At 32.5% G+C, this 15,517-nt stretch overlaps 1 protein-coding gene across 3 annotated transcripts in view; it reads left to right on the forward strand.

The window, feature by feature from the left end:
* Trpgamma (Transient receptor potential cation channel gamma) overlaps nt 1-15,517 on the forward strand; it is a 249,720-nt gene that overhangs the window by 159,475 nt on the left and 74,728 nt on the right. For all 3 annotated transcript variants that reach the window (XR_013007620.1, XM_076417087.1, XM_076417086.1), the window contains exon 8: nt 12,303-12,537. Coding sequence is in view for 2 of the 3 variants with exons in the window: in XM_076417087.1 (XP_076273202.1) it covers nt 12,303-12,537 (235 nt within the window). In the remaining variant the exon portion in view is untranslated. The remainder of the gene's footprint in view (nt 1-12,302; nt 12,538-15,517) is intronic.

Below are 15,517 nucleotides of genomic sequence, written 5' to 3' on the forward strand. Positions count from 1 at the left end.
TGTAGATCACCACATTTTAATTGTCCAAACAAAGTTTCACATGTTTTAATGGTTGAAGTATGCTCACTGTCCATCTATACAATCAATTCGTACCGCAAATGCATGTTTTTAGACAGAACATTTAACATTTGATATTATTTGAAAGCGTTATTTTGGCAGAACGCAGCCAGTTGTGTGAAAAATAAGCTAGTGGAATATGTTACAAAAATCGTAAAATAAATAACAACATATCTGTTAGTAATTATATAGCATCTTTAATTATAATCAGTTGAGATAAACCACAAAATTTTTCTAGAGAGGAAGCTTTAAAATACAAAAATAAAAGTATCCTACATGGTAAAAGACCCAACTGATGAAGAACTATCACTTTAATTGCAAAAAATCATGGACAATTTAGGTTAAGTCACCAATTAATAACAAGAACGGTGAATCGTAACTACCTTTATTATGAAAAAATATACAATTTACCTATATTTAATATAAGGATAAATTTAATGAAGTTTTCTATCGTACTACTGTTTTGATGCAAAGTATGTGTATATTTATGAAGGCAGACCTTTCAATCGTAATCTATATGACACATGTATCGTCAGTTGTAGTGAGCTCCGTCTAAATGAATGAAGATAGCACCCATGTCCACAAAATCATAAATATACAGCAATCCGTCTTAACTAATTTTCATTACTTTACTGGATTTATAGTTTGTTTATTGAAGTTTTAAATAAATAATCAATAATGAAGAGAACTGCAAATCTTGACTAGCACTATTATGAAAAATATGGAAAACTAATAAAACAATAATTTAAACGTTAATTGTTTTAAATAAAATTTTGTCAACAAATTATGGTAATTACAAACATAATTAGCATGCTTGTCGGACATATATTCACAGAAATGTTTTTGTTGGTCTAAAATGAATAAGGGTGAATATCAATGAGACGCAGGCTTATGAAATTTATGCATTAATAAGGTCTTTGCTTATAAAAATACGTATTTTCGCAGAAAATGAAAAAGGAGACCTAAAAAATACAATGAATAATCCAATGAATACCTAATTTTGAATATAACACATCGGCTGGAAAATATTCTACTATACTTATTGAAGGTACAAATATATATATATATATATATATATATATATATATATATATATATATATATATATATATATATATATATATATATATATATATATATATATATATATATATATATATGTTTCCTTTATTATTTAAATTGTAAGGTTGAATAACTACTCTTTACATTTTACATGTAGTTTTCCATGTGCTTCTACGTGACAACTGTTTCTTATATTTGTATTTTGTGGTGATTGTATTTACTTGAAATAACTTGTAGCGACCTTGAGACAGGTCGAATTGTACATCGTGAAATAACGGTCAACAAAGTACCCAGAAATATAATCCCAAATGTTGAACACGGACGGGGTGCCAGCAGCGACAACTAGAATACGATGACGAATAGCTGGCAACCCCGAGACGTTTATCTGGGATGTTATTGAAGGATATTTCCAATATTTCAGTAACCAACCATCGTTTGGTTCAGACGTGCCACCATCGACTGCCCAAGCCTGGTCACCAGATAACACCGCTGCCAGCCTTTTTTTATCATTTATATTTTTACATTTTTATATTACTTCAATAAATAACGGTCACTCATTGTAAACAACACTATTTCATTTCGTTTTACCTCCTTTCACCGAGCCACATCATTTACCCTAAAAACTAATAACAAACCATCAAAAATCTTCAAAATTAAAATAATTATGTTTTATGAACCAACATTGTTATATTGTAGCTGCAAATATAGGTAAAACAGAGTATATGTTTTTCCTCAAATATTCTATTTTGGGACATCAAACAAAGTTCATTAGTATTTTCTTTACTACCTATCAAGCCTTTCAAACGCCAACTATAAGTGAAGAATTGTCAAAGGGTCAACATCTGTATCTGCGAATGTAGCGCTATCTTCAGCTATCATCAATATCAGATCAGTGTTTATAGCATTATATCGAACGTCTTGAATTTTTGAAAATGTTCTTCGTATAATTGCATATTGATAACAAGTCCAAGTTGATACCAAAGATTTGACACCAATCTTCATTGATAATTCCCCGCAATTCTTCATCGCTCTTGGCTGTTCTATTATCAGTTTGACTAATTAGTTCATTAAAATACAAGACATATTTTCGTAGTAAAATATCTTCGCTTATTATAATATCTTCTTATAGTAGGGCAATTGGAAAATATAGTTTATCAAACGACTAACTTCATGGACACTACACACCTGGACAATGTACTGCAAATTTCTTAAATTAAATAAAATTATTTAATACAATCATATTAACGTATTTTTTGTGCTTATAAGATAAACAAAACGGGATCTGAACAATATACTTTGTGCTTTTAATGTAAACTCATCCGAAATATATATTAAACAATCCATATTTAGGTAAAAGGGGAAATTAAAAAGTTTTTATATAAACTTGTTAAATACTTGTATAAGCACGATTCGTATTTCAAGCGTTATACGCAAGGAAAAGAACAACGAGTTACCGAGCCCAAACTTCCGAAAGTTCCACGAAAAGCACAAACAAAAATAATAAATTTTCGTTAAACTTTTCATTCCGTGTTAAAAAAAAACGACTCATATTTCATCTCGCTTGTCATTTTTTGTTGTTTCGCAGCTTATATAATTAATAAACATAGACAAAATTGTGTATTTTAAAGGTTGTTTTTTGCAATTTTCGTTTAACAACTTTATTATTGAAGAAATATAATATACGTCTTGTAACATTTTTGTTATATAACCCGTCCAATAAAATAGCCAATGCAGGTCATTAAAATTTCTGATGTCAGCTCATTTCACAATCTTCAGTCACAATTTTCTTTACACATATATATTTTGAGTTTTCCAGTTTTGATTCTGAACATAACAATGAAAATGAAATCTGTAAGCTGCTCTAAGAATTATCTTAAATATTACACACAAAATTAAACAATAAAACCTCCTTATTTTCATGATATCTTTTTGAAATATTATTATATATTTTTTACACACATTTTTTAAAATCACTACTCAAAAATCGACTAGGTGCACAGACTAGCAGCGGTTGTTGAAAAGCCATTCGACGAAAAAAATACTGCCCTGAAATATTCCTGAACTGGGTATGGAGTTTGGGATTAACCCCGGAATTACTGTCTACTGCTGGAATCATATATTTTCGAAAGAAAATTTGGAGTCCCGCACGAAGAGGAAATACTCAACACCTAAACCTATTTCGGCTGGAGTTCCACAGGGTAGTATCCTGGACGACATTTGCTCTATACTGCTGATATCCCAACAACAAAAGAAACAGTACTTGGAACATTTGCCGACGACACTGTTATCATAGCAAAATATACATCTCTGTCTAAAACTGTAGAAGTGTAACGGTCAACAAAATCAACAAATAAACCCAGAGACTGGAAAATACAGCTTAAAAGCTCCGAAACTATCCATGTTAATTTTGACGAAACATAATTATATCACTTGAGAGATGAGCGATGACTCAAGCAAAATCAGCCAAATACCTCAGAATCGGATGGAAGATTAACCTGGAAACATCACGTTAAACAAAAATCAGAGCAGATTAGACTCAAAATCAAACAACTGTACTGGTTAATCGGAAGATACTCTCAACTTGGCCTAACATCAAAGAGATTGGTCTATCAGTCAATCGTAAAGCCAATTTGGACCTATGGAGAAGCAAATAATGGGTTTCACTACTGCACCAAACCAACTAGTAATCCAACGCACCTAAAACAAAGTTCTACGATTAATTACCAATGCTTATCACTACGTAACCAACGAAGAGCAGCACGGTGACCTCGACATTAAATAGAAACACGAGGTGCTCCAAGGTTTCGCTCTAAAACATGAAATAAGGTTGTTAAATCATAGCAAACTGGAAGCAATTCAGCTGCTGGACATCAGCATCAAGAAATCATATCTATGTCTGCAAAAATAAATTGAATTATAATATCTAGACCGGAAATCATTGTATACATTGAACAACCTTGTAAACTTTGTTAGTAAAGTTATTTAAATTATCGTTACTAAATTAGTATTTTTTAAAATATATTTTAAAGCCTCCTTTTACCAACTAGGGGTTTATCTGGGCTGGACCTACAGTTTAACGTGGACTCCGAACTACGGTCCTCAGCATTAAGCCTACCAACTGGCGAGTGACCAACTTTGTAAATCATCCCAGAAGGTATCCGGTCTTACCCAGCCTGGTTACTGCCGTGACTGGGATCATTTTCCTTGTCGGATTTTATAATCTTGCCTAGGACAATCACAAACATAAATTTACGACCATGCCCCAGCAGGATTCGAACCTGCGGCTATCGCAACAGTAGAAGGACCGCCCTATCGCCTTTACCACTTCACTACCAAGCTGCTAAATTAGTATTATTATTATCACTGATATAATACTAGCGACCCGCCCCGGCTTCGCACGGGTGCAATGCTGATACTAAATTAAATACACTACAGAAAAAATATGAACGTTGTATATAAAAACATAGCGGCCCGCTCCGACTTTGCACGGGCATAAAATATATATGCCTATGTCACTCAATGAAAACATGATTAAAATCGATCCAGTATTTTTGGTTCATTCATTACTGCCCTTGGCCTGCACGCATTAAATTTGGAGTAAAACAATTCCTCTTCCCCTATACTTACTATGAAGATTTCCTGCTATCTTTGGAATATCTAAATTCATACAATTTTTATTACATTACACATTTTTAAACGCAAATTTTAAATTTGTAATATCTCCGAAAATATTTGTTTAATTTACATGCTGTAAGGAACCATATTGATCTATATTAATTGCACACTGTATTTAAGGTACTTAATTCGATAAGGATTAATGCCGTATTGCTTAAAATAGCTTCGTAAATAAGCCATTTTCTCATGTAAAAAGTAAACAATAAAAATGGTTAATGTGGGTTATCCCTAAAAGATAAACATATACCATCCCGGACTTTTTTGTAGACCTTTTTATGGTGTACAATACTGTAGTACATTAATTTGATCTAACTCGTAGGGTTAGGCAGCGTTTTTACTAATTGCTAAATAAGCCTAAAAAAATAGGTTAATTTACGACATCACGTTAGAAACCTCTAAAATTAGCAATGTTGCCTTACTATATTATGCATGTATTATACATATAAACCTTCCTCTTGAATCACTCTATCTATTGAAAAAAACCGCATCAAAATCCGTTGCGTAGTTTTAAAGATTTAAGCGCACATAGGGATATAGGGACAGAAAAGGCGACTTTGTTTTATACTATGTAGTGTTTATACAACATGGAACATGCACCAGGCTCTATAATATACTAATGCACGAATTATTAATAATCCATAACACGACCGAGACGCTACACTGTAGTGATTTATGGCACTTTTGCAATATGCAATTTGTGCTGGTATAACAGCTAAGTTGTCGCGAAATTATCCAGGCTTTTTGCGGCGTCGGTAATGGCAGGATTCTAGGTCAGCCTTAGTTCCCAAACGCCCGCATTCATATTTAAATTCGTTCCACATCTGGGTTCTGGAGGAGTTTCGCAGACACTAAGCCTGAAGCCATTGTTCTAGAGTCATTCTTGTGTAACCGTCCGGAAAAGTTCGTTACGCGATACCGTTCGAAAAAAAGACTATTGATTAAAATCGTGAGCTTTATTGTTGTTTGGTTTCCTACACTTTCCGGAATATTTTCTGTTTTTTTTTTTCGAACGTAGTTCGATCTTAAAAATACGGATTCTTATATACTGTTGTACAGAAAAGCAAGTATTATTTTAAATTTGTTCGTAATATTTCCGTTATTATGTTGAATTTGAATTCTTGGATGGTCTTTAAATCATTCTTTGATTCGGTATCGGATTCACTCTCCTTAGACGAGCCACAACTATGTCGTTGAAGTAAATTTTAATAGGTCAATTGGAGGAAAGTACCCGGCCTGACCCGTAGATGGCGCTACTAGAAATAAATCCATATGATTTTTAGTTAGCCCTAACAAAAATTTGACAGCTGTCGGATCATTAGTTTGTGAATTATAGCATTATGACTGAAGCAACTTTTGTTATAGTGAAAAAATGGATAAAAAGGAATTTCGCGTGTTGATAAAATAATGCTTTTTGAAAGGACAAAATACAGTTGAAGCGAAAACTTAGTTTGATGCCGAGTTTCTGGACACTGCCCCAGGAAAATCAACCATCAAGGATTGGTATGCTAATTTTAGATGAAATGAGCACCTGAAACGATGAACGCATTGGACGCCCAAAAGAGGTTGTTACCGACGGAAACATTGAAAAAATCCACAAAATGATTTTGGATTACCGTAAATTGAAATTGAATGAAATAGCAGACACTCTAAAGATATTAACTGAACGTGTACATCGTATCATTCACGAATATTTGGGTATGAGAAAATTCTGTGCAAAGTGCTCACATTTGACCAAAAACAACGACGAGTTGATGATTCGGAGCAGTGTTTGAAGATGATCAAGCGTAATAAACCCGAGATTTTGCATCGATATGTGACAATGGATAAAACATTTTACGAAACTGAATGAAATAGCAGACACTCTAAAGATATCATCTGGACATGTAGATCATATCATTAACGAATATTTGGGTACGAGGAAGATGTGCGCAAAGAGGGGGCCGCGCGAGCTCACTTTTGATCAAAAACAACGACGGGTTGATGATTCTGAGCAGTGTTTGAAGATAAGTTTGAATTGAAGTAAGCATAATACCCGAGTTTTTGCGTCGATATGTAACAATGGATGAAACATGGCTCCATCATTTCACTCTGAAGTTCAATCGACAATCATCCGAGTGAACTGCACACGATGAACCCATTCCAAAGCGTGGCAAAAAAGCAAAGGTCGTCTGGCACAGTTATGGCTTCTGTATTTTGGGATCCCCATGGATTAATTTTCATTGAGTATTTTGAAAAAGAAAGGACCATCAACACAGTATTACATACCGTTATTGGACCGTTTGAAGGACGAAATTGCTTAAAAACGGCCGCATTTGAAGAAAACGAAAGTGCTGCTTTACCAAGTCAATGTACCATATCAAAAATCCATGAATTGTACTTGGAATTACTTCCTCATCCACCGTATTCTCCAGATCTGACCCCCAACCACTAATTCCTGTTCTCACATCACAAAAGAACGTTTGCTGGGAGGAAGTTTTTGACGAATGAAGACGTGATCGCCGAAAATGAGTTTTATTTTGAAGTAAAAGACAAATCATACTACAAAAACGGTATCGAAAAGTATGCTCGCTGGGTGGTCGCTATAATCAGTGTGTCACCCTTGAAGGGAATTATGTTGAATAAAAAAAACGAATTTAGCCAAAAAATGTATTTTACTATGGTAGATCGGAGACTTTTCAATTGAACTGTTATATATACTACAAAATATGTAACAAAGGCCCTAAGTCCAAGAGTCTTATGGCTCTTTAATGAATTTAACGAATTAAAAATAATAACCTAGAAAGGGGGAGAAATAATATTACCGATATTACGACTCTTGCAGAACTTCATTCGGTCCGCCTATGAAGTAATAAATTGCAGTTGCATCGCTCCCTAGGCTGGCCAGACCGTCAAACGTAAAGGTGGTAGTGGCGGCCACGGTGGTTCAATAAACCTACGGCTTACTTTTCGGTCATCGAACTCTTCAGCCCGGCCCCTCTAAGCTCACTAACCGACATCCGATGTAGGCCAACCTTTCCAAAAGAAAAACCCGTTAATATCATTCGACCCATTACGTTCCTTAATGTTCGATTGGTCTTGTTTTTATTCCGTCTCGGCGTCGGGGGAGGTGGGGGGATTTGATAGGTTTGCAGCCTAATTACGCTGCAGCCGGCACGCAATTTCGGCACTCGGAATTTTGTATTTATGCCGGCGAAAGAGAACGCGGCTAATTGGGTTAGGTTCTTTGTGCCGTTCGCATGCGAAACCTTATTAACGGTCGATGTATGATTTAATTTCGACATATTTTTTCTACATGAGTTTTTTGAAGAATATCTTCTATAAATTAAGGTTTCTAACATAACGAAACAAGGATTTTAAAGCACAGTAAATATTCTATAGTCTATTCAAAGTTTTTTTAGTAATGCGTCATGGATATTTGTGACGTCGAAACATTGCAATGTTGCCTCATCAACTCTGAGTTTTAGTTCAGTTTGGCTTTGACATACAAGAAAATTCTAACCTAAATAAAATATTTGAATAAAAATATTATCAAATATAATTTATTTCAACATTATAGTACATCTAATACATATATCATTAAGAGCTTAAAACTATAATTAAGAATAAAGATATAATAGTTTGTGGGTTAGATTTGTTTTGTTTATATTGAACTCTTTTCTACACCACCCATGAGGTAGAGTTTTTGGGGGCCTTTTTCTATGTAGTGGTATCCCCCTGGAAGTATAATCCACCTAATTAACAATTGCATATCTGAGAAACGTATTTTACTTTTATTCGAGAGCATTTTTACCTTTTTATATTTAGCTATTGTTTCCTTCGATGTTGTGTTATGTTGTCAAATCATCTTAGTATCACTGCATATTTTATTTCTTCTGCTAATATCTGTGTACACCATTCTTCATAATATTAATCACTGAATTATTTCCAATTCATTTGCCATACCTAGAAAACAGTTAGTATTTATTCTCTCCTCAAACCTTCTAACCAAATGTTCAGGTTTAATTTTGAACAATTACAATCATATCTGTGGACACAAATCTTTCACGCCCTACAATACTATTTTCTACTGTTATATTCAATTAATTATGTGCATACCTTCAGTTGTTTCCACTCTCATCACTCTGTCTCAAAAATATTCAGCATTGCACAGCATTATCACATATCATGAAAATTTCCTTCAGTCACGTTCAATTTCCAATTAAATCAAGTCCAATTAAATCACTAAACTGATAATCTCTAATCTGTCTAAAACATATTTACGATTCTATCATTTATCAATTACTTCCTCTGTGTGTCTTATAGATTTCATCCAAACAGAAGGTGTTATGGTTGACAATGCTTCCTTCCACATATCTAAATAGCTTTTGATAGAATATCCTTCTCGACCAGCAATATATCTGCCATTAATTATTAATAAATCTAATGACCAACAAAACCTAATCGAATGCTATTGTAACATTTTCATTTTTCCATAAATTTTTGTTGTCTTTGTTGTCTTTTGTCACTTTTCATGCCTGTAAGTTCCATTGAAACTCTCCGAGGATTATTTTTATATGTGTATGAAAGGACGTTTTACATCCGTCAAAAAGCTGCATGTCCCTAACTCTTTTATGTATACGTTCCAGGCAGACAATTTTCTCTAAATTAATTTTACTAAATTATATTTATTTCGTTAAAATAGTTTGTGTCCTTAAATAGAGCCAATATCAAGATGGCCAAGATTCGTCACTCACTTTGTATGTAGACGGGGGTTGAATAGACTATATATATTAAGCGGCTTAACGAAAATTTTGCATCCTTTTTTTATGAAGACGGGAGAACCTAGAGGATTGCAATTTAACACTGTTAAAACTAATACGGAAAAAGAACTTTAAGGCCTAAAATTTTTGTATACTATGCCCTACACATAAGTAAATTCAAATCAAGCAACCAGGAATATCCGTCAGATTGGTGATGCATAATATATACACAAGTATTTTAAGTTCTATTTTCATTGGACTTGGCCGAACCTTTGTCCGTTTCAATCCTAATACAGTAGATTATTCGCCATTTATTTTGTACGAAACCTTAGAATGGACGTGTAATTTTACGTTGTATCTTAAATTTGGCAACGCTGTACCGCAAAATGCCGGCAGAATAATTTTAAATCGGAATAATAAGCAATGTTATTTAAGATTTTGTATTACTTGTGGTAACTCGCATATTGTTAGAGCTATTATACTTACGATATATGATCATATAAAGTTACAATTTGCATTATTTGTGGAGTTAACACATTAATGGGACCGTTTTACTGGAAGGTATATTCAACTATGAAAGAAAAACACGACATATGCGAACATTTCATTCTAGTATATATTAACAAAATTCCAGAATAACAAAAATTGTTTGTACTCTGTTTACAAAGTATTTAGATTTTCAGAAGCAGCTTTTTTAGATGCATAATATAAATATCAATCAATCCATTTTTAGTTCATAACAAAATCATAATCAAATATGATGGCACATGAAGTTCTGCCGAAACATCGTCAAAATATTTATTGTATACTATATAACAATTAATTGTTAGTTTTCGGGTACCTATCATATAATCCGAATACTTTTTATATTTATTAGCTTTTCAGATTTCATGACTTGATAATTATTGTACTTTTCTTGCCATATGAGACCCTAATAGCATCAAAGATGTTTTCCTTCGTAATGAGAAATAACTTATTGACTAAAAGTGATTATTGTTAGTTATAATTAAAAGTTAGTTTTATTTTAATTGCCATCTGAATATTCTAAACATGATTTTTTTACGAAACCAACAAAATTTTAGGAATAAATATTATAAAATTGTTAGTAATATATTTAAAATCCTACTAAATATATTTCATTATCATATTTGCAATGTCCAAAGTTTTATTTAATGCCAACGATAAAATTTAGTACAAATTTCTACAATCTTCAGAGTACATCAATGAGCAAGGGAAATATAATTTTATATCAATCTCGACTAACTTCAGCACAATACATATATTTTAAGTAGCGATTAAACGAAAGTTATCGATTGAAACAATACGGTTTTATTAACTTTTCTCAGATATAATGGCCCCATTCAGTTCGACCGAACAATGGCTGTTTCAAAATACTCGAACGACCGCAAGAAATTGTTATCAAACTCAAATAATCAATCATCGCTGGGGGGATGAATATTAAACGCTTGGAAAAAATCAGTAGCAGCGCGATTTCAGTTAATTGAAGTTGCTTTTTTGAGAGTCACAATCTGTGTTTGGAAATAACAGAACTTTAACATTCCTTAGATAATTTTTAGGAAATTTGGTATTTTATTTTAGTCATAATTTATGTGTATATGATTCGCACGTTGTAATATTTTATAATTTTTATATTTAATTTGGATTTAAATTGATCGAATATCTACTTAATACACAACAAACAGTTCGCTCCTCATTATTATTTCAAGATAATGAACCAAAATAATGAACACATAACTGCTAATGTTTTCATGTCATTTTCTACGCAGAATTGGTACTAACACACATCGAGTCATATTTTTCTGAACTTTTACTTTAAAAACTGAATTATATCTCAAATGTAATAAACTTGCTATGGAATTGAATAAAATAAAAATAAAAATTATATAGACACAGATCTGGATGGGACTTCATCATATGTTTCTTCATATTAAAACTGCTACAAAAGTTTTTTGACAACACATTCTGAACTTTACTTAAACAATTATATTTAAACCAACTTATTGTGAAATCAAATAAAATATAAATATGTGAAAATAAATATAATTTATGATAATAATAGCACACTAGTTGTTACAACTATAAGGGTACATACCAAACTGGTTATAACGTTGCAAGATCAGGCGGAAACTGCCGAAGTTTACCGAATAATGATCGTAAGCTCCAAACTTTTAAAGATGTATATGAAATAATATCTTAGTTATTAGTAAAACTTTGTATAGGCAAGCAAAAAATATTGTGAGGCAAAAGTCCCGCTACCTTTTTGATTGTAAGGTTTAGCTCAGTTTCGCTTTAACCATTGTGTTGTGTAGACGTCCAAATTTTATTATGGACAGGATATTTATATACTACAAGAACGAGCGAAAATAGTGACAATATTTATTGAAAATAATCGTTCCATTATTGGGCTTTTACCCCACATTGTATAAAGATAATTTTATATAAAGGTAACAATTTTTGAGGTAACGTGTGTTTTGATGACTTTTCAATCAGCATGATTCACGAATTCTCGAACTTTTTTGAGACGTTCGTTCATTTAACTAATCGATTCTTCAGAGTAAAGGTTATAGAATATGTTTTGCTTTAGCTAAATTTATATTTATATAAAAACAGCTAACTACTAACTAGATATCATATATTGTGTAATAAACTGTTTTAATTTCCTTTTTATATTATTAATATGATTTTACTTTTAAATAAAATATATCGAAAGAAAATGATATTTTAACAATTTTCTTGTTTCTCTTCCAGTTCGTCGCTCATTCGAACGTCCAGCAACTACTGGCCTCCATCTGGTACGAAGGCCTGCCCGGTTTCCGTCGAAAAAATATGGTGCTCCAAGCCCTGGAAATTGTGCGAATCGGTATCCTGTTCCCATTCTTCTCCATTGCTTATATCGTTGCCCCCCATTCTGTCATTGGCCAGACAATGAGGAAACCCTTTATCAAATTCATCTGTCATTCGGCGAGTTATTTTACATTTCTTTGTAAGTAAATCGATAAACACTAGTAAATGTTCGTAAGTACATTAAATTTCAGTCATATAACATTACATGATAATATTTATTTACAATTTATTTGATTGTTTATTAATTGATTGCTTTACTCCATATTATTGAAGAAAAGTATAAAAGTTTAAAAACGTGTAAATCACGTACACACCAATTATGACTAAAACTCAACTTCTATTCTAATAATAATTTTTTAACAAAAATAAGATTACGTGTTTTGAATTTTATTCTATTTAAACCATTAAACGTTGTAGACCAAAAGTCAAATTTGATGCGGCAACATTGCAAATTTGCGTACCATAAATTTGATGACGTGAATTAATTGTTATTTTGAACAGACTATATGTTACATTTCATGCGTGCTTCATTGCACGCCTAAGATAAAGCGATGCTCTTCGGCCAACACAACTCAGGCCATGACTGAATTTGATTCAGTCGGATGAATGAGCCAGAATCATTGAAAAATGAACTTTTCAGATGCTTGCCATCGCGAGAATCTGCGATAGACATTCTAACGATGTATTAATCCACATTCATAACCCCGTCCTTATTGAGAGCCCCTATATTTCTTTAACGTAAACATCTCGTCTGGATAGTGGAGTAGTTAATGAATGAGACCAATCGCCATATATTCTTGTGGCACCGTTGCGGCTTTGGGAAGTGTTTGAAAGCTTAGTTGTAAGGAGTCCATTAGACGTCGTAATAGCCATAAAGTAAGGCGGCCAAACCAATTTGGGAGGTGGGTCATAATATAAATTCCACGTCAGCTAGCGGACTATTTAGTGTATAATACTTGGCGACAGTTCAGGTTGTGAGATATTTAATTAGTAAAGTCTCTAAGTTTCCACATAGTTTAATTATAATTAAAAATAATATTATTAATATTCGGTAACATCTTGTAGCGGATATTAAAATTGAGACTGAACAGTATTTTCTTTAGTATTGGGATAGGATTTTTGTCTCCAGAACTTATTAATAGATTGAAATGATATTTTGAGCAACATATTTTGGTACGAAATGGCGTCAAGCCACTAGGAATTTGTGATATGTACTTACAACATATAAACGGTTGGAAAAAATAATTTTTCCCTCTTTTTGAAGGCCACTTTATTCATATGAATTTCAAGCAGTATTGATGATTTTATATATCCACATTTTCGATAATGAAAAACTTTTCTGTGGACAAAACAAATCAGTCAAATGGGACATATGTCTGGGGCTATAATAAGCTACATCAAAGCTTCCCAGATATTTTTTCTTTATTTGTACCAAATTGGGAGAAAGGAGTGTGTAGTCTAGCATTATCGAAGACAACGCCCTTTCTATTGATTAGGCTAGAATAATTTTGTTCAGTTCTGTGTCTGGGTCGAGCTGCCTTTCTAAACCTTCCTCCGGTTCTAACCACGATCATATATATGCTGTATATGATCCATATTCATCGCTTGTAGTTATTCGTTTAAAAAATAACTCAATTTGATTTTATTGCAGATGCGCTTTATAAATGGAAGCTTCATCCATTCTGTTAATTTACATGAACCCCAAGTATCAGACTTCTTTTGGTATCTAATCTAATTTAAATGATTCAGAGGCGTTATATTGTCGATTATTAGTTCAGTGTCAATGATGCGGAACGAAATATGTCATTGACCTTTTCAAAGAATAGCCAATCAGAAATGTCTAGAACCAAAACGCTCAAACCAATTTTGACACTTGAAGCAGTCATCACCATAGGTATCAATCAAGTTCTGGAATCTAATGCATTTAAAGTGGTACTTGAAGTGGAGGCGTCTGAAGTTTTTGTTATTTTGTAATTGGCAAGGCGTAAAACTCGGAGTAACATACAGTCCCATCAGTCTACCGGCTCTTATCGTATCTCATGACTTATGTAATATTTATTATTGCGATCTCCACACATCTTCAAAGAGTATAACCAATTTATGATTCTACCAATAAAGCCATAATAGAACTCAAAAATATATCGTAAACTAAGCTACAAAAGTTTTTCCATTGAATTTTCTTCGGCAAAATATCTCCAAGGTATCATTTTTGAATAGTTTACGCATCATTTAAGTTAATAAATTCCGAAAAAAAAACAAGTTAGTATAGCCTCTTAGTGCGCGTAAGTTTTCTGATGGAGGTTAAACTTTGGAAGCTGCTACAAAATAACTTAAGAACAAAGGGAATTCCACCATTCAAAATGTCCGATAGTTAAATTTGGATTAGGATTACTTTAAAAGGGCATTTATTTTAAAAAATTGGTACCCTATACAAACAGTCCTTAACATCATTAATGAAAGTAATGAAAGTGAAGATAGTTCTGCACCAAATTTGTGACTAAATAATAGCAAATATGAAGCACATTTACGAAATATGCTTCACCATAAACAGTCACTATATTTTTGAACTCTGTTGTTGATTAATTTTTACTCGAGAGTTATTATAATACGATTAAAAATTATCGTTAGTACAGTTATAATCGTATCATATTTGAATTCAATGTTTAATATATTATATAATAAGTTATATAATCCAAGAGCAGTTTGTGATTTGCAGTTTTAGTCAGTAATCAACATATTTAGTTACCAAATGAATTTCTGAAGGCACTCATTAATATTTGACAACCAAAAATGTTGATCCAGTGTATGGAAATGACAGTGTATGTATGTGTGTGATGTTCTCAATTATTTGATATTTTCTCACCATATAATCCTTCCATGGACTTCCCCAAATATTTTAAAACCAACATTAGCTAAATCGATCTGACCATTCTCATGTTTTAGCGACACTAACGAACAATAATTAATTTATATCTATATAGACGCTATTCCATTGAGTCACCAAAGATGTTTATATCAGAAAGATAGGAAAAAATATATAATGTCTTAAATTAACAAGAAAAACATAAAATTTCATCATAATTGAAAAAGGTCTTGTAACAATATAAAAATTAATTATG

This window comes from Rhynchophorus ferrugineus, unplaced genomic scaffold (assembly GCF_030347505.1).
Source record: "Rhynchophorus ferrugineus isolate W39M unplaced genomic scaffold, kcgeb_rfMv2 rfM11, whole genome shotgun sequence".
Lineage (NCBI taxonomy): Eukaryota > Metazoa > Arthropoda > Insecta > Coleoptera > Curculionidae > Rhynchophorus > Rhynchophorus ferrugineus.